The following is a 19,000-nucleotide window of genomic DNA, read 5'->3' as shown; positions in this document are numbered from 1 at the left end:
AATACGTTTTTGCATTTACGTTGAGTAATTTGTTACTGTTCTATATTTCTCAAATTATATTATTCTATTGGTAAATCTAGTCAAAGCGAATTAAAAAAAGCTTATAATATCCCGTTGCAATATGAACATACGGTACTAGTATTAAATTATTACATTAAATCAACACAATATGGAAATGATTAGGAATGTAAGGGTAATATTCACGTTGGATGGCTTACTTTTGAATAAGTAAAAGGAATTAAGTACTTAGGAGTCAGCATGGACGAAAAACAATATGCATAGTGAAATTAGGTTGGATATATTATATACATATTATAGGGAAGTTACATATTCCAATACTTTTTATTGGTTTATACATATTAATATTATAAAAACAAATCAAGAATAATATTTTAATAAAAATTACTAGGTAATCAAACATTTATTTTTAATTGATCAATAAATTAATAACCTTATTAAGATAAAGTATACATATTAAAAATATTATTAAAGTATGATAATATTATATACAATTATTTTAATAGGCATTACCTTAAACGGTATTCCAATATATTACACAATAAACAGTTATCAACTTTTTTTTGAGAAATTTAATAAGTAGGTACGCATTATATTTATTATTTATATTAAAAAATGTTTAAAGCAAATTATATATTTTTGTATCGAACTAGTTGATTTTTTTTTTATATACCTTTACTAATAACGAAGTATAGGTATGTAATAATATATTTTTTAATTTAATAAATAATTAATTTTATGATGCAAATTCAATTATTGTTTTCGTAGAATTATTGAAAAATTTTGTTTTAAAATAAAGTTAATTAATGTCTTTATAAGTTATACCGTCAAGTTCGAAAAAAAATATATAACACGAAATTTTATGAGTATATTATTGTAGCTCTTTGCGTTTAAATAATAAACAATCAATGTAATTTCTTACCAAGACAATTCTTTTCATAATTCTTATTTAAGGTTGTTTTGGCTTTATAGTCTAAAATTAAAATATTTAATTTATCAATAAGATTATTTTATTAAAGCATATTTTATAATAATTTTAATATAAAATTTAACTTTAATAATTATAAAAACCTAACCTGACCCTAATCTGATACGGCATGGTAAGTTTCAATACCAACCGTTCTATGTAAAAATAAATATACCTTAGTTTTAATTTTTAAGTTTGGTCTTTTATTTATACAAGTATATTATTTAATATTTATATAATATAGGGAGGAGTGAGATTTACGGATGCGTCAGCCAGACTTACGCAAGCGGACTGACACAGTGAGAGCTCGTGTTCGACCTACGATTATAATGGGGATTAAATAATAAAATGTGAGGTCATACGATGGGAAGGAGTCCCTCGTCAGAAGCGCGTAACTTATAAAAGCGGCTACTACTTGGCGGAAAGGAGCTTTTGACGATTTGAAATGAAATTGAAGTGATTGAGTTTTGGAAATGTACTGGTAAATGTACCCATTTGAATTGTTAAAGTTATCGCATCGTTGCCTGTTGATCGTCTTTAGCTCGGTGCGGCTTCTCCTCGTTATACCGTTGAAACTTAATTGTGTAAAATCTGCCGTTTGGAACTGCGTTTAACATATGTTAAGTGTGCTTTTCAGTTGTTAGTGGTTCTGAAAAGGACCGTTTTATGTCGTACTCCGTTACTACTCCCCCCCCCAGATTCGTGCCCGGATGGTGTTACCATCGTGCACTAATTCTTAAAAGACTATCTACGGCGTATGGATGCCCTAAATAATGTACGTAGTTTATTGTTAGACAAGTACTACAACGGTGTATTTGTAGATATTGCTTTTTGTTTCTTTCTCGGTGGTCCATATTTCTTTAGCATTTCTTTGACGTAGTTGAATGTTACTGACAAATTGACATTTTGCTGCTCAAATGGTATGTATAACTCTAAATATGTATTACTCTAAATTCCATTGGTCTGTTCCAATTGTCGATCTGTATGTGTCTGGCCGAGTTTACCTCTGTCACTCACTGTATTATCGACAAGTGTTCTTTCTTGTTTTGTTGTTTTTCATCTTCTTCGGCTAATTTTTTATCCGTCCTCACTGCTTTTACTGATACTAAGGCAGTTAATCTTTCTCTGTTCTCTTCCATCAGTTTTTGTCGATTTTCTGAGGCTGGCTTCCTTGCCGTGTTTTTTTCTAACAGTACTCACTCCATGATGTCTGTTGATGATTTGTCATGTCTAGTTTTTGTCCTGTTGTATAAAGTGTTTTTGTATCTTTATTAGCTCTTTGATTGGTTGTTCTGTCCTTCTGATTGGCTGACTAGCAACCGTGATTTACTAGTCGGTACGGCGTTTGTTATAAGTTCTTGTTCGGTGGTTGGATATACGGTCGTATTTCCACCACATTTATGAGTTCTGTTTTGCCTGTTCTATTATTACGTATTTCTACTATGTTGCTGCTGATGATCTTTGTAATTGTGTGTGGTCCGTTGAATACATGAAATAACTTAATTTTAAACCTTAGGTATAAAATAATGTTTAAGTTTTTATTTCTTTGTATAACTATTGAAAAATATAAAAGTATTATGGTTTAAACTTTAATCATTAAAGTAAACTTTTTTTGCATTTGATAAAATTAATAAAATGAAGTTTTGTATTATAAATATTGTTGTTATTATAATAATGTATATAATTTAACATACATTTGTTATAATTAAGTAAAAATGTTCATTTGCAATTCAATACATAATTATTATCCAAGTGAAATGTTCTCGAGACATTTCTAATAAATTGTAATAGGTGCCAATGGCTAAGATGATAACATTAACGTTATAAAATTTATAATATTACCAGAGTCAATAATACCTTGGCAACAATAATTTTAACTCAATTGCAAGTAGAATTCATATTAAGCATTTACCCTAAGTTAATTTAAACTTATTTAGATTGTATAAGTCAAAGTACTTACCACCAGTAAAAGCTGAGCATATATATAAAAATCCATGATTGTTTTTTTTATTCATATTGTGCTTATGCAATAAAATCGAATTTTTTAAAAAATGGTCTAACCAAATTAAAACTTTTCTATATTATTATAAGTACAGTGAAATAAAATCATCCAGTACGTATATATATATGGTTAATACTTACTTTTTAGCCATTCTTCGAGGTGCATTACATTATGTTTTGCATTTTCTAGATTTGAAAACAATATTATTATTATTAAATTTTTTTACTTTATAATTGAATATATCCCACAGAGAATATATATTTTAAGACAAACAAGCATAATGTTTTGGTACAATAAATATAACCTAGAAATGTCAGTTTATGGATTTATACATCATTTGAATCGGAAATGTGCAATCGATGTATAGGACTGGAAAACCAACGATAATCATATAATATTTACAATAAAGAGTGGATTTAACAGTAGTCAAGTAGGTATGGAATTTATCTGGTGGTATAAATTATAAAGCCGCTAGGGATAAATTTGTATACAGCGGTGGATAAATGCATGGATATAGGGAAGATTTATATAATTTATGACAATGTTTTACCTAATTTTGTCAAGTTTTAACCAATTTAACCAATTATAAGTAACAGAAAATATTATCTATGATTGAGTGCATATAGTTTGATAGTATAATAGCACATTTCTATGCTCATAGAGAAGATTAAAGTGACAAAAAAAAAAAAAAAAAAAAAAAAATGCTTTTAATGACGAGTTAAGCAGAATATAATATTGTGATGGATTTCCTACGAGAAAAATAAAAATTATCTTTTGGTAATTTTAAACCGTTATGGCGGTGGATTGGGCGTAAAGGAAACGACGATTTGGCGATTCATCCCTGGCCACCACATTCCCTTGACTTCACAGTGTGTGATTTTTTTTTATGGGGTTACGTAAAAGAGAAAGTGTATGTACCACAATTTCTTAAAAATTCAGAGAGCTTGAAATTAGAATCAAAAATGCTGTTAATGCCGTGACACCAGATATGAATATATAATCAGCTACCTTTCTAGTATGGTCCCAGCATACATTTATGCCCAATCCACAGCTATTACGGGGCTAAATTTATCAAATAGATAACTTAAAATAAACTTGGTTATCTAGCTTTTCCATTAATGCATTGGTCATAAACCTGCAATAAACCGTTGCCGAACTATATCAGTTCGTAATTGGATGAAGACTTTTGAAACATTCTGTATTTGTGGTAAAGAAAGTAATACATGCATATTAATTTATTAAATATATTATGATAATAATAAATACATTCGAGTATTTATAGAAAGCTGCTTTCATGTAAGAAGTCATCCATTAATGACACTCAAGATTATTGTCTATTGATATTAAAAAAAAAAAAAGAACAAAAAGAAGTCAATATATTAACAGTCATTTTCTTTTCTTTACTGACCGCAATGACCATCTAATATTATTTTTTGAAGAATTTTTATTTTATTAAAAGACGTTCTTAATTCATTGGTGATTTAAGTAAATGTTGAATTGGATTTTAACTAGCTACTCAAAATTTATTTTTAAATTACTTACCTGCTAAAGCTTTTAAGAAATTTATCTCGTCAATTTCTAGTATTTTTTCTGAAAACAATAAATAATGTGTCCATATTCAATTAATTCGATTATTTTAAATAATTTTATTTATTATAATTTATAATATATATATATATATATATATATCGAGAGGGTTTATATTAAAAAAGCTTTAACACGGAGAACATAAATTATAATTATTTTTAAAGTAATACTTATTGTTTGTGAATCATGTAGGTGACCGTCGCAAATTCGTGACTTTCGACTCCGTCCCCCCTCGTCGCACATGTTGCGTGCCACCAGTCATCGGCTAGCGCTATCAACAACGCTACGTTAACCAGTTTTTGTTCATTGTCTTTTCTTCGCATCTTCGTGCTTGGTCGACAATACAGTTTTAGCGCCCTCTTCGCTTATCTACGTTGTCTGGACCTGTTGTTCGACCACGTTTTCCAAACACCATTTTTTTGTGTGCCGTTTTTATCTTCCATGTGTACTTTTTCATGCCCTTCGTGCTCGACCGTTCGACCCGTGCGTAAAAAAGCCGTTTTGGTTTTCACTATCATTGTTTTATTGCCGTGTTAATTTTTGTAGTTACATTCGCTGGTATGCTTCGGAACGACCCCGTACCCAACCGATCGACAGTTGGGCATCGACATCGCGCTACCATCGTTCGAGTGTGTTGCTGACACGTCCGCCGTGTAGGTTAGGTTAGGTTACATAGAGTGTTTCACCTGACCACCAATCTGCTGAAATCCACGATCGTTCGTCGTAGAGAGCCTGAATAATTATTATATATAATTATATTATATTATATATATTACTAGCTGACCCGACACGGCGTTACCCGTGTATTACTTTCTTTTTTTGCATTCTCGTATGTCGTGTATTAGTTTTTAATTTAATTGTATGGATAGTGCCAATATCACGTCAAATTCTCAATTTAATTTTGTGTGTGTGGGTGTGTTAAAGATTCATTGAAAACATACATTTATAGGCCGTGAATATTATTATATATTTTTTATTATTATTATTAGCACCTCCTTATATACTACATTGGTTGTTTTTCCACTTGTGGCAAAAATGACTAAATGTAAATGTATCAACACATAAATCAGGTTGTTAAGTAACCATTTATAAACCAAAATTATAAACGTAAAATTCCATCGTAAATCACAAAAGCCCAATTGAGCAACCCTTTAAAATGCGAATTTTGAAAAATCCTTTCTTAGTGCTCCGCTACATTGCTTAAGGAAACTCTGTACAAAATTTGAGGTCTCTACACCCAGCGGTTTGGTCTGGGCGTTGATGAGTGAATCGTGTCATACCCGACACGGCGTTGCCCGTGTGTTAGTTTCCCTTTTGGCCTTTTCATAGGCCGTGTGTTAGTGTTTAATTTAATTGTATTGATGGTACTAATATTACGTGGAATTCACAATTTAATTGTTTGTGTGTTAATTGTTATAGCAATATTAGATTCATTGATAACATTTATTTATAGGATGTGAATATTGTTATTATTTTTTTTATTATTATTATAGCACCTCCTTATAAAGTATAAACTACATTGGTTGTTCTTCCGTTTGGGGCAAGAATGACTAAGCTTGTAGGGGAACTAACTCTGAGCATGCCACATAAAATTTCCCATGTGTAAAGCAGTCATCACTCAAGTCAATCCCTGCTATCTTCAACGACTGCCCTTGCGACTTACTTATAGTCATTGCAAAAGATACCTAGATTGGAAACTGCAGTCTTTTAAATTCGAATGGATAGTTTGATGATAAAGGTGGTATACGTGGTATAAACGTTGATTCTCCTTGAGCACAACCTGTAATTATTGTTGCCTCAAATTACATTGTTTTGGAGTGCTTTCACGCACAGTCGAGTACCATTGCAGAGTTTGGGTGGGTGAATATTTCGCAATAGCATAATTGGAGCTCCTACTTTAAGGACTAACTTATGTGCTGGAAAGCCAGGGGGATTAAGTGCGTTGAGGAACTCAACAGGATAGTGAACTGCGTCATCTGTCTTCAGTACCATGTCTATAGACTTATACTCCATTTCTGTTCCCTTAAATGATTTAAGAAGAATTTCATTAATCACAGCTGCCCTGTCATTTTTAGGGGTCAAAATAGCGCGCTCACATAACCAATCCATCGATTTGTTTTTTATATCGGCAATATCAGGATAAATTTGAACTATAAGTTCTTGTAATGTTGTCACTACTAAACCTAAATCCTTAGTGATAACCAACTTCCCAGCTAACTCGGGAAAATCTCCATTTCCTATTTTGAGTAGAAGTTCAGAGAATTTTCCAGCTGTGACATCACCTCCCAGGTGGACCCTCATATTCTTTTTGAGAGAAAGTTGTTCTATTAACGGCCATAAATAAGAAGCTTTTATGTAAGCCTTAACTTCATCTGCTCGACTTCCTCTTGGTATAACTGGTAGAGTTTGCCTAAAGTCTCCAGCTAAAAGAACAGTTGCTCCTCCCATCACTTCATTTTTATTTCTTATATCTTTAATAGATCTATCAAGTGCCTCAAAACCTCTTTTATGCGCCATAGTGCTTTCATCCCAAACAATAAACTTACAATTGCGAAGCACTTTGGCTATATTACTTTGTTTTGGTATATTACACATTGGCGTTTCTATGTTAATGAGATCGAGAGGAAGTTTGAATGCTGAGTGGGCCGTCCTCCCCCTCTCCAAAAGCATAGCAGCAATGCCAGAAGATGTAACAGCCAAAGCAATACTACAATTGCTCCTTACTTTTGTCAAAAGCAAGTTTATAAGAAAAGTTTTTCCTGTTCCTGCAGGAGCACTTAAGAAAAATTTTTTTCCAGTATCAGATTTAATGCTGTGCATTATTCGACTATAGACATTGTATTGTTCGTTCGTCAGTAAGGCCTCGTTGCTCACTACTACCTTTGTTAAGGTATTCAGGTCGTAGTTTATCTCTCTCTGATAGACTATGTTTTCAAAGTTATTTTCTGTCCTTGTTGGCTGAGGTAGCCCATAATTTGATATACTCTGACCTCCTACAGCAAGCACTGCATCTTAAATTTGTATCAAACATTTGTTGTGAGCCTCATCTTTTTGGTCAGCATCCATTTGTCAAATAATATCCTCTGAAAGATTGTTTTTATGTGTATGTATCCCAAAGAGTTAAGGGATCCGATAGTTGACAAAATACTAACATTACTGTAAATAGTTCGCGCAGCTTGGAAGGAGAATCACTCAAAGAAGCTTCATTTAACGTATTGTTCCAGTGATTATCATCTTCAAGCAAATCTAACACATTACAGGCAGATTGGAATGTATTATGGAGAATACCATTAACAGTCTTTAGGTCTGAAAAAGATGTTGGTCCTCTAATTTTACGAAGAAGCATACGAAGATAGTAGCATTCAGTATTGTGTGGATGGATAGTATTGATGGAAGTACTTTTCCTAATGCATCGTCCTTCTTTACGGTCGTCCAGCCATCTACATTCCTTCCCTGCTTCCTTCTTTGAAACTTATTATTCTTAAATACAAAGTAAGAAGGCACTTCCGAATAAAGGAGAGTTTTTGCGAAAACGTAAGTTTTGCATAACTCAAAAAATGCTAAAAGCGTAGTCTTAGTAGGATTATTGAGCTTTCTGCCAAGTTATTAGGGGTGAAGTATACTCGCTGACCATTCTCAAGGTGGACGGCTAGATGAAAAACCGTAGGATATCGTTCATTAATGGAAAATGATAATATTCTCCATACTGCTTCGGCACTGCTGATATACCTACCACTTTCGTACATTGTAATCTCATCCGTCTGGTTTTCTATCGTAAACGCTGCTCGGGCACTGCCCTTGTTTACATACTTACAGATGTACTTAATATACTTAACAGAATGACATATCTCTACATTGATGTGACAATTGAAAGAACGTAATAAGACTGGGTTGTAAGGCACAACCCAATGGTTGTCTAAATCAAGTCCCTTAATTCTTACAGTGAAACCACCGTCATTTGCAGACTTCCTCTTGTACTCTGGGTATCCATCGTCTCCTGCCTGTGTTTCTCGGCAACGTTTTATAGGGTATCTTTTACTGCATGTATTTTCTTTCATGCAAGGAGCATTAGGGTTTAAGCTGCCGCAGGGACCATGAACTATGTTACTTTTGACGATGTCATATAAAAGAGGATCTTGCTCGTGGTCTGGTATTTCGGCACTGATGACATTATCAATTATGTTTGATGAAATTCGATTCTGTAGCCACAGTAAGATGTGAACGTGAGGCAATCCTCGCTTTTGCCACTCCACAGAATACATATAGCACCTTACGTCACCAAATAATTTTCCTTTAGTCAAGAGTGCCATTAATTTCTTTACTTTAATATGAAATACTCTCGCTATAATGTCATGACGATCGTGCGGCTTTTGTCCAGAAAACAGTACATCTATTATGTCCTTCCAAGTAGGGTTACATGTAAATATGATGAATAAATCAGGGTGACCATGTACGCGGAAATATGTCATGGCATCTTGAGTTCGTTCATGCATATACCTAGGTCCGCCCGTAAATGATGAAGGAAGTACTACGATTTGACCTAGATCAGTTGCATTAACACCATTACTCCCCACAGCATCTTTGAGATGAATATAGTTCTCAGCTCTTAGCTGTTTCTAATGATTCCTAATACAATTCCACCTTTCAGTTTCAATTTTTGCGTATATATCGACCAAAAACTGACTGAAAAGGGAGCGGAAGTATACAATATGGTTAACTTCACCTTGCCTAATCATAATTCGGTAAGTATAAAAGGATGCCAAAGAAACTTTTTTTTCAAGAGGTAATTTCGTAGTGGGATTACACAATGGTATGTCAATAGAGTATCCGTCCTCGCCATGGCAAAACATAAGTGGATACTGCAGAGCGTCGTATGCTCGATGAATTTCACTAATACGCTGTAGTAGTTTATTATCGTGACTTTGAAGTACGATGTTTTTATTTTCAAATTGCTGACTTCCAATTATCAGAGCTATTTCATTTTGTGTTGGTGCTTTAAAGCGACCAACATGAGCATTATTTAGTTTTCTGTCTGCACGGATGACCACTTTAAACTCTTTACAGTTCTTTTGCACCGCATTAATCGTGGTCTTAAATTGTTTGACATAACTGTTTTTTTCATGAAGCATGCTTTTGCAATTATTTGACCAACCCTGGTTTGACGTCAGGAAAATTGGTGCACCTTGAGCGTACTTTCCTCTCATCCTCACTTACAAAATATATTTGTAAAAATTGAGCATTTTGATCAGGTTTATTCATGAGACTACCTACCAAATGATACACCTGGCCTTGAACTTTGAAAGTAGGCATAAACCCTTCTGTTACAATTTATTTAGCTCCAAATGATGTCATTTGAAAATACCTATTGTATTTTCGTATAAGGTCCATAAAATGATTATGATGGGGGTGTCTGTCCATAAGCAGGCTGTTGAGAGGTTCTGGCAAATGTTCAAAAGATGGAATCTGCACTTTGCCATTACTGCAGCACATTCGGGGGGTTTTTTCTTTCCATTTTAGAGCATTGCAGTATTTGCACTTGTGGTTCATAGAACCAAGAGCTATAGTTTTTCTGCCTCATAAGCCAGGTCAGGATTGTACGTCATTCCTTAGTTGACCATTATTTTCCATGGAAGTGTCAGTCTTTCAACTTTCAGGCAGCTCTGCCTACCTCAGGATTATCTAGCTGGTACCTGGCAACTGCAGATCTGTTCACTAAAGGATTACAAAATGCATACGTCTTTGCCACGTTTTTAAGTTGTTTTTTTCTTATATTGCCAGTGTATCTGGCACGGCTTTTTCTACCCTTCTTCAGGGATAAAGAGAAAGGTGATTGCTGTAATGTGGAGTCTCTCTGAGGGATCAATTTTTCTGACTCATTAGGCAGGTAAACATCAAAATGGCCCCTAGAGAGATTTTGCGTAAAACGCATCCTCAACACAAGTAACCTTCAATACCAAAACGCTCATAGAGTTGATAATTGCGGTAAACTTCAAAAACGCAGTGGAACAATTGTCCAGCGGCCACCAATTTACATAAACCACCATAAGTATATAATTGAGACATGTCAGCAAAATACTCAGCGGAACTCATATAGTTGTTCCCATTCTTGTCGTGAGACATGACAGAAAACTCCGTCCAATTTTTTGTTACGTGGCTCACAATAAGCTTGCGTATTTCTCTGGCCATTTTCTCAGTTCCGTACATAAGATAGGAGAGCGAATTAAATAAACAGGCACCATCTCCTGTAATAGGTACAAAGATGTGAGATACCATTACCATTTTTACCAGATTATTATTATTATATATAGGCTCTCTAGTTCGTCGTCAGGATTGACGTGGTTTCAATCAGTGGCCCGTTATACATTGGTACATCGGAGTCGCAACGCGTAATCAGGAGTACCAACCAAAGTTCAGCTGATGTAAGTCGTTACCGTCATCATTGTGGTTGCCAATCGTGTTTTCCGTCACCGAGATCCCATGAGTCAGTTATTATATTACCAACGCTGCTTTAGATAAGCTTTTATCACTATTTGTTAACTATAATTATATTATGCTTGTTTGGCATCTTGTGCCATATATCAAATATCTAAATGTGTGGTTAGGGATGATCACCCCCTCATAGAATTTTATATGCGATTTGTATTGTAACACAACAGTAACCTGGCCTGTTTCTTTTTAACCAAAGCAATTCTTGTGACGTAATTATTTGTATCATAGTTGATAAGACATTCTTACTCTCCTCCATATTAATAGACGCACGTCGTAAAGTAATGCTCGGCCGGCTAGCGATTTGTTTCAACGACTTCGCGACTGTGTGACAACATTCATACTACAACATGTCATGAAAATTGAATTACAGACACTATACTGACCTCTGATTGACCAGCAATCGAGCACGATTGTTGCAAAAAGGAGTTGACAAGGTGACGAATAATGAAACCGTGAGCATACAAACCGCTAGATGGTGATGGATGGTAATTAGTGGTGAGAAGTAAACAAAGCAACTCCCAATAAGGTGAGTTCAACGGTGGAACTCTGGACAAAGCCAACGACGGTATTCGTTAAGGTGGCTTACGGATCAAGACAAATGAGTACGAATGTGCAAGACCAGGGATAGTCACACAGCTGTTGAGCTGGCCTAATGCGGTAAGTCAGTCGAAGAAGTTCAGAAGTTGTTGTCTGCCATTACTGCCCAGCTTTACAATTTAGTTGGAGCCGTATCTTAGTTGTGTCAGTATTCCGTTGTCAAGATTATTGACTAAGGGTGAAGTTTTCACTGCGTCGCGGGCGGCGATACCAGGAGCTGACGGCGACCAAGTTTTCATTGGAAAATTACATGATGTTTAGATAACGGGACTTTGGCCCAACAGGTCAGCAAAGTGTGACGATTAGAATCACTAGAGGTTTTGCTGTTACTATGACTCGCATACCAATTGGATGGAAAATGTACTGTGTTCGGCCTAGATGTTTGAAGCCCAAAAAGTGTTTTTAATGCTACGGCTTTGGACACCAAAGTGGTAATTTCTCAGAACTGGGCTTATTGTTAAAATGAAGACAGTGTTGAGAAACAAAGCATAAACAAAAACAATAAATAGTGGACAAAAGTCGATGTGTTGCATGCGAGAAAGCCTAACCTGGCATGGAGTGCTTTGAACATGAGACGGGCTCAGGTACGTGTAAAATCAGAAAGGAGGCGTTCAAAACTATATATAAATATCATACTTCGACTTTAACCGTACAAACCTAGCTATTACCAACCTAATTAGGGAAAAACCATATAATGACTTATATCGTAAGGGCAAAATACAATTTTAATAAAAATATAATTATATTAAACACTTGTATAATAATAAAAATATAATGATATTAGGTACTTACTCGTATAATGTTAATTTAAAGAATTAAAAAAATAGCACATTTAATTTAAAAAAAAACATGGTCAAATGGGTACTGATATGCTGTACAGTTGGTCACTATTGTTTATTTATTAAATTTTCAAGTATTTTGACTAAGCCAAAAAAAAAATGTATCGATATTTATAATAAAAAAAATTAAGAAAAATGAATATTTCAAATGACTATAAATAGTAGCCTTTAAAATAAGTGAAATATTTTGAAAAAAAATTGTATAAAAAATATAGCAATCTAAATAACTGGTGAAATTTGCAAGTATCTACATTCTACAATCTACTACTTATACGTCTTTTTGAATAATAACAACTATTGAAAATCGTTTGAAGATAAATCGTTATCATTACGCGATTTCGTAAAAATTTAAAATTCTAACGCTCATAACATTCTTACTATAATGAGACTTCGAGTTTTATTTAAAGCCATTTGAAAGAAAACTTATGGAAAACTTAACTTTGTATTTTGAACTACAAAATCTCTTGTAAATTTTCGTGATTTTGACATATTTCGTAAAAATTTAAATTTAAGCTCTTATAAAACAAAAAAATGTGACTAATGATTTTGAATTATTTTTGAACTACAGTAAGAAACATTTATAATAAACCTTGTATTAAATTTTTAAGTTTATATGTGCACCTAAAATTATCGTCACTTCAAAAAAAAAAAAAAAAAATTACTTAGGAAAATCGAAAACTTCAGTCGTCTATAAATACATCAAAAAATCCAAAATATTTTTAAATTTTTAAATATTTACAGTTATTAGTTTTTGAGTTACAATTATATTATAAAAAAAAACGATTTTGTCGAAAACTGATTTGCGTAAAATTTCCTGTTTTTTTTTTTTGAAAATTACTAGAAAATGTTTATTATTGACCTCAATAATGCATCAAGTATATTCACTTTGCCATCGGAAACCACCCCCAAAGTTTGAAATTGAAGTATTATTTTGACAAGTTATGCTGTACAGTGTACACACAAAAAACACATCATAGTAAAATCAATACATTCATCACATCGTTCAGGATCTAAAATATATTATTGTTTATTTGTTGCTACTCATTTGAATCATTGAAATCACACAAAATATGTTATTGTTTACATTTCCATCTTCTAGTAGTGCACTTAGTTTTGCAAGAAAAAAAAATAAATCCTTGTCCTCCAGTTAACACTAGCTGCCTTTAATGGTATTTCGATAATTGATACATTTGTTATGGGCTACGAGATATCAAGGCTAAGTTAGTATGACCATGCCTCGTGTCGAGGGTAATGCGGATGCTACTATGACCATGACACGTGTCGGGATAGTAAGCGCATCAATAATTATAGTGCACTAATGATGCATTTGAGATGTTATTGCACATTCTCAAATTCGTGTCCGAATTTGCAACAACAACTACAAGGACACCTGGTTTCACCCAGAAGGCGACAACTCGACGTAAACAACTAACAAGAGACGCACCACAATATATAAGGGAGCCTGAAGACCAGCAACGGCAGATGTACAAAAGCTATCAACAACTGAGCACTTTCACGACACTCAGCCACTTATTTTGACTTCTGAGTAGGTATCTATAATCTGTTGTATTAGGATTTAATGAATTTCAATAATCAAGCAATAATAAAAAATAGAATTTAAATAGGTTAAGATAACAATTGCACATAGTGTTGTTAAACTTTTATATTTTAGTTAGCATAGTAATCAAAACATAGTAGTAATTAATAATAATTATATATAATAATTACGTAAGTTAAGGTGTATGAAATGTAAATTAGTATAATAAGAGAAAGATGTAACAATCGATAATTACTCAATTGTAAATTTAGTATATAAGAGATATGGTTTAGGCAGAATAGGGGTCATTGGTGGTGTTCATGTGACTCGATTACCACTGGACGTCGCGTTCAAATAAAGTACTTTGCGTTATTTTGTGTTTTACTTCATTTTGGTATACGTCCGAGTAATCGGAGTACACGACAAATCATTGATTATTAATACTGTAGTACACTATTATAGGTACTGTATACTATATACCTATTATACTGTGTAGTATTTATAATCAATATTATAATATAACGAGTTAATTAAATACTATAACAACGATAAATTAACAAGATGCGTGTGGTCATTAATAATCGTAATAAAATCGTACGATAAAATTCGCTACTTGTATTTAATATTAGCGAACGTACCTATTTATGACGTTCCGGTTTTGCCCTTACGATAAAATTCAGTTTACGTTTTTGTTCAAACGGGGTTGTTCATAAGGTTTGCCCTGTCAAAAGCCGAAGTACAAAGTTTTGAGCAAGGATTGTGGACAGTTCGCGTTTTGCCCGGTCATTTCTGAGGTTTGACCGATTTTGACTTTTGCCAGAACATGTATAGGTACTGCATGTATTATATTTTTATAGAATCATATACATCAATAAACGCTAACAGCAGAAGAGTAGAATTATTCTCACAGACGTCACAGAGCCTCCTTTACTGACTATTAAAAGTAGAAAAAAACGTAAATAATCTATTTTTGTATCTCTGAACCCACTGAACCTCTGTTTCTATATTCTAAACGTTATATTTCTAAAGATGATAATTTATGCAGATCTTAATATATGATGAAGGTATACAATATTTTTTTTTAGTTTGCACTGGTGCTCAACGAGCCGCCACTCCCATCTATTATTAGTAAAATTATTTATTAGGTTACTTACCTTTAAGATCGTTACTCATTCTAAACTTATCAGCTAAAACATTAGATAATAATTTTTTTTTCTAATGTAATGTTTATTGATTTGTTATTCTTTAGCTTGTTTATATATTTTAATATCAGTGATATCACCAAAGAGAAAACCTAAAATTGTTTATTAATTTACCATTTTTATCTGTCATATTTTCATACGATACTGTAAGTAATAAGTATAGTAAGAAAACATTTATTTTTAGTGTTATTAATTTGTTATTGTTTAAATTAGGTATGATTGTATTATAATTATTTTAATATCACCAAAAAGGATCCCTGATCGAAACTTATAGAATAAAAATATATAAATGAGACTAATGCTATGTATTCTAATACATAACAATATTAACGTCTTTTAAATTGTATTATATTATTATTGTTCTTTATTTTTATTATATTTATACATATATTTTTATTTTATTTTATATTAACTACGTGTAATTTATTTTATACAATTCAAAGATAAATTAGAATAATCACGGTTCATGATAGCATAGACAGTATATTAAAGTTATTCAACGGTATATGTGAAAAGAAAATCCATTAAATAAATCTCACTTTATTTATTCTACTAGTGCTCATATGGTCCATACAGTTTTTAAAAAACTTTTTCCTGGCATTTAATTCAATACAAGCTTAAATTGCGTAAATAACATTAGTTGATACTTCTTCATTAATTTTAATAAATATGAAAAAAATAACAACAAAAAATCCAAGTGTTTTAGATGATTTTTTAATATTAGAATTGCCTTGTGATGATAATATAACTAATTGAAGACTAATGGTTTATTTAAATCCACAAACAATTTTTAAAGTAATATTCTAAATATTTCTAATAGTCTCTCAAAATGCTATTACTTCATAATTTACAATTGTTCAACCATATATTTAATATACCTACTATGAAATAGTTTGCAAACTATATGAGCAACTATACATAATATTTCAAAGTAATTTAACACTTACTTAATTCTGGTTTAATTATTTTTCTATCGGGTATTTCTGAAAAATGTATTTTATAAGCTTTACTTAATTGATAAAACCATATACAAATTAATTAAATAATAATGTAAATCATTAACAAACAAATACGAGTATAAAAACCATAAAAAATAGTGTGTGTACGTTCGCCTGGATATCATTTATTACCGTGAAAAACTCCTATTAAAAGTGTGCTAAACGAAGGGGAAAACTCTCTGGTTTTTAGTTAATTATGTGGAATATATTGATTATATTTTCGATAATAACACAGGCACATAGTTAATTTAGTTATAAAACAAATAACAAAAAACTGATAACAATATTTATAAATTATGCATATTTTGTTTTTATGAAAGCTGATAAAAACACTAATGTAACTCCTAATGTATAATAAAATTCAAAGATTCAGTGCTTACATTTATAAAGATATTCTTAATTTTTTTTTTTACATTTACGGTACTTATATTTTAGATTCTGAACGGAGTGATGAATGTATTGATTTTACAATGATGTTTGTTTTTTTTTTTGTGTGTCTGTCGACAACATTTGGAACAGTAAAAATGCTACGATTTTTGACTTCAGCCTCTCTTTGAAAAGGAAATTGAATCTAGTTGGTACTTTAAAAATTTTCAATATTTTTTAAATGAATCGGGAAAACCCCTAAAAAAATAAGGGGAAAACGGGATTTTTTTACGCAAAACCAGTTTTCGTCAAAATCGAATTTTTTATTTTGTTATAAATAAAAAACTAATCAATGTAAATACTTGAAATTTTCATCAAATGTTTATATTAGCGTTCTCCATACACAGTTAAATTTTCAAAGAATTTTGAATTTTTTGAACTATTTATAGACAATTGAAATTTTCAATTTTTCTAAGTATTTTTTTTTTTTTAAATAACGATAAAAATTTTTTGGCTGACCAGAAAATCTTGAAAATTTAATGCAAGGTTTCTTATAAGTTGTTCTTAAAGTGATAAAAATAAAAAATTTTAAATCGTTAGTCACAATTTTTTTTTATAAGTTCTTAAAGTTCGAAATTATACGAAATATGTCAAAATTGCGAAAATTTGCAAGTAATTTTGTGGTTGGAAAATCTTAAATTTTTTTTTTATAACTACATTTTGAAAATTTGGTAGTACAAGGTTCTCCATAAATTTTTCTTCAAATATCTGTAAAAAAATCTCTGCCGGATTCAGACAAAAATTTTTTATGAGTGTTTGAAATTTAAATTTTTACAAAACTGCGTTAAATAACAGTTATACAGTTATATATATAACGATTTTTGATATTTGTTGTTATTCAAATAGTATAAGTCGTAAATACTTAAAAATTTTACCAGTTATTTAGATTGACATTTTCTTTACGTGATTTGATTTTCAAAATATTTTGACTTTTTTTGAACTATTTATAGACAAATGAAATTTTCAATTTTCCTAAGAATTTTTTTTTGAAGTGTGGATAAAATTTTTTTGGCGGAGTCAAAATATTTGAAAAATTAATACATAGTTCCTCATGTGTTATTCTTATAGCGATAAAAAAATTATAAAAATACATAGTCACAATTTTTTTTTATTAGCATTTGAAGTTCAAATTTTGACAAAAACTCGTCAAAATCATGAATATTTGCAAATTATTTTGTAGGTATAATTCATAAAAATGTTTGTATAGGTAGCTAAGAGTTGAAAATTAACTTGAAGTTGAACTTAAATTTTGGTGTATTCAGGCTATTAAAACATAAACCACCTTTTTCACCAACCTCTGGAAATTATATCCTAGGCTGACAAATCATCTTCGTTCAGAATCGTTTTTCGTATACAATGATACCTATCATTGCATTCAAATTTAACCTACCCTAGTTCGAGGTCAACTCCACCCCCTAATCTACAGCAGAACGGTACCCACTTGCCCGCTTTTTTACTTTTTAAATGGCGAAAATAATTATTGTAATCATTGTACCTATACGGGATTATGTTATTATATCTTTGTATTATAATGTTATATTATATAGCCTTATAGCTTTTTATTGTAATATTATATTACATTTTAGACAATATACATCGAACGATGATGATTTTTACAATTCAGAGGAAGTCACATTCTAATGTATTGACTTGACTCTGTCTTATATAGGTACATATAACATTGCTATACAAAGTTGCTATGTTGTTATTTTTGATATTAAGAGCAAAATTTATCTATACTAAAATTTATCCATAGTCGAAAACACGAAAACTGACGTGGATCTCAGTGATACTATCAGGAAAATAGTCTTGTGTCTTCTCAAACCTCTTAAGACGCACGCAATTCAAAAAATATATATTCAACCCCACACAATGCGCAGGAATAATGGAATATAGCAATATAGCGATTGCAAAAATGTACAAAGTGAACGTCAAAAGATCAAAAAAGAAGTATAATTTGTTTACAATGGGAACAATTATACACATGTACCTAAACGGTATACGGAAAAAACCCAAAACGAAAATATTATAATCAAGAAATTAGGTGGGTTATCCTGGCACCCCAATGACTAAATTCTTATTTTTTTTATGGCCATTTTAATTGTTCTATAATTTGTACCAAAGTATTTTCCACCGAAAAATCAATTTTCTGCTAGGGTGCCAGAGTAACGTTACACCAGCACCCCTGTTGCTCCGTTGCTACAAAATGGACTTTCAACAATTTTTTTTTACCACTAATTATTGAACTACACCGCCCGAGCGCCAACCTTATCAACAAAATGAAAAAAATGGAGATCTTTGTGAAGAAATTACTGGTTCTTTTATGAATTGGGTATCA

At 31.8% G+C, this 19,000-nt stretch overlaps 1 protein-coding gene across 10 annotated transcripts in view; it reads right to left on the bottom strand.

Annotated features, from left to right (window-relative positions):
* The window catches only part of LOC114130702 (uncharacterized), an 89,339-nt gene that overhangs the window by 219 nt on the left and 70,120 nt on the right, over positions 1-19,000 (bottom strand). For 3 of the 10 annotated variants that reach the window (XM_050201971.1, XM_050201972.1, XM_050201970.1), the window contains 7 exons: positions 16,186-16,221; positions 15,353-15,382; positions 15,191-15,223; positions 4,530-4,577; positions 3,128-3,172; positions 2,946-2,957; positions 941-991 (listed from right to left, as the gene is read on the bottom strand). In XM_050201971.1, coding sequence (XP_050057928.1) covers positions 941-991; positions 2,946-2,957; positions 3,128-3,172; positions 4,530-4,577; positions 15,191-15,223; positions 15,353-15,382; positions 16,186-16,221 — 255 coding nt within the window. Of the gene's footprint in view, positions 1-940; positions 992-2,945; positions 3,007-3,127; positions 3,173-4,529; positions 4,578-4,744; positions 5,307-11,895; positions 12,035-15,190; positions 15,224-15,352; positions 15,383-16,185; positions 16,222-19,000 lie in introns of those variants that run through there. The other 7 variants (XM_050201974.1, XM_050201975.1, XR_007604514.1 and 4 more) reach the window with 7 other exon arrangements.

The sequence above is a fragment of the Aphis gossypii genome, chromosome 2 (assembly GCF_020184175.1).
Source record: "Aphis gossypii isolate Hap1 chromosome 2, ASM2018417v2, whole genome shotgun sequence".
Lineage (NCBI taxonomy): Eukaryota > Metazoa > Arthropoda > Insecta > Hemiptera > Aphididae > Aphis > Aphis gossypii.
The sequence above is the reverse complement of the archived record's forward strand: the minus strand, read 5'-3'. Positions and strand labels throughout refer to the sequence as shown.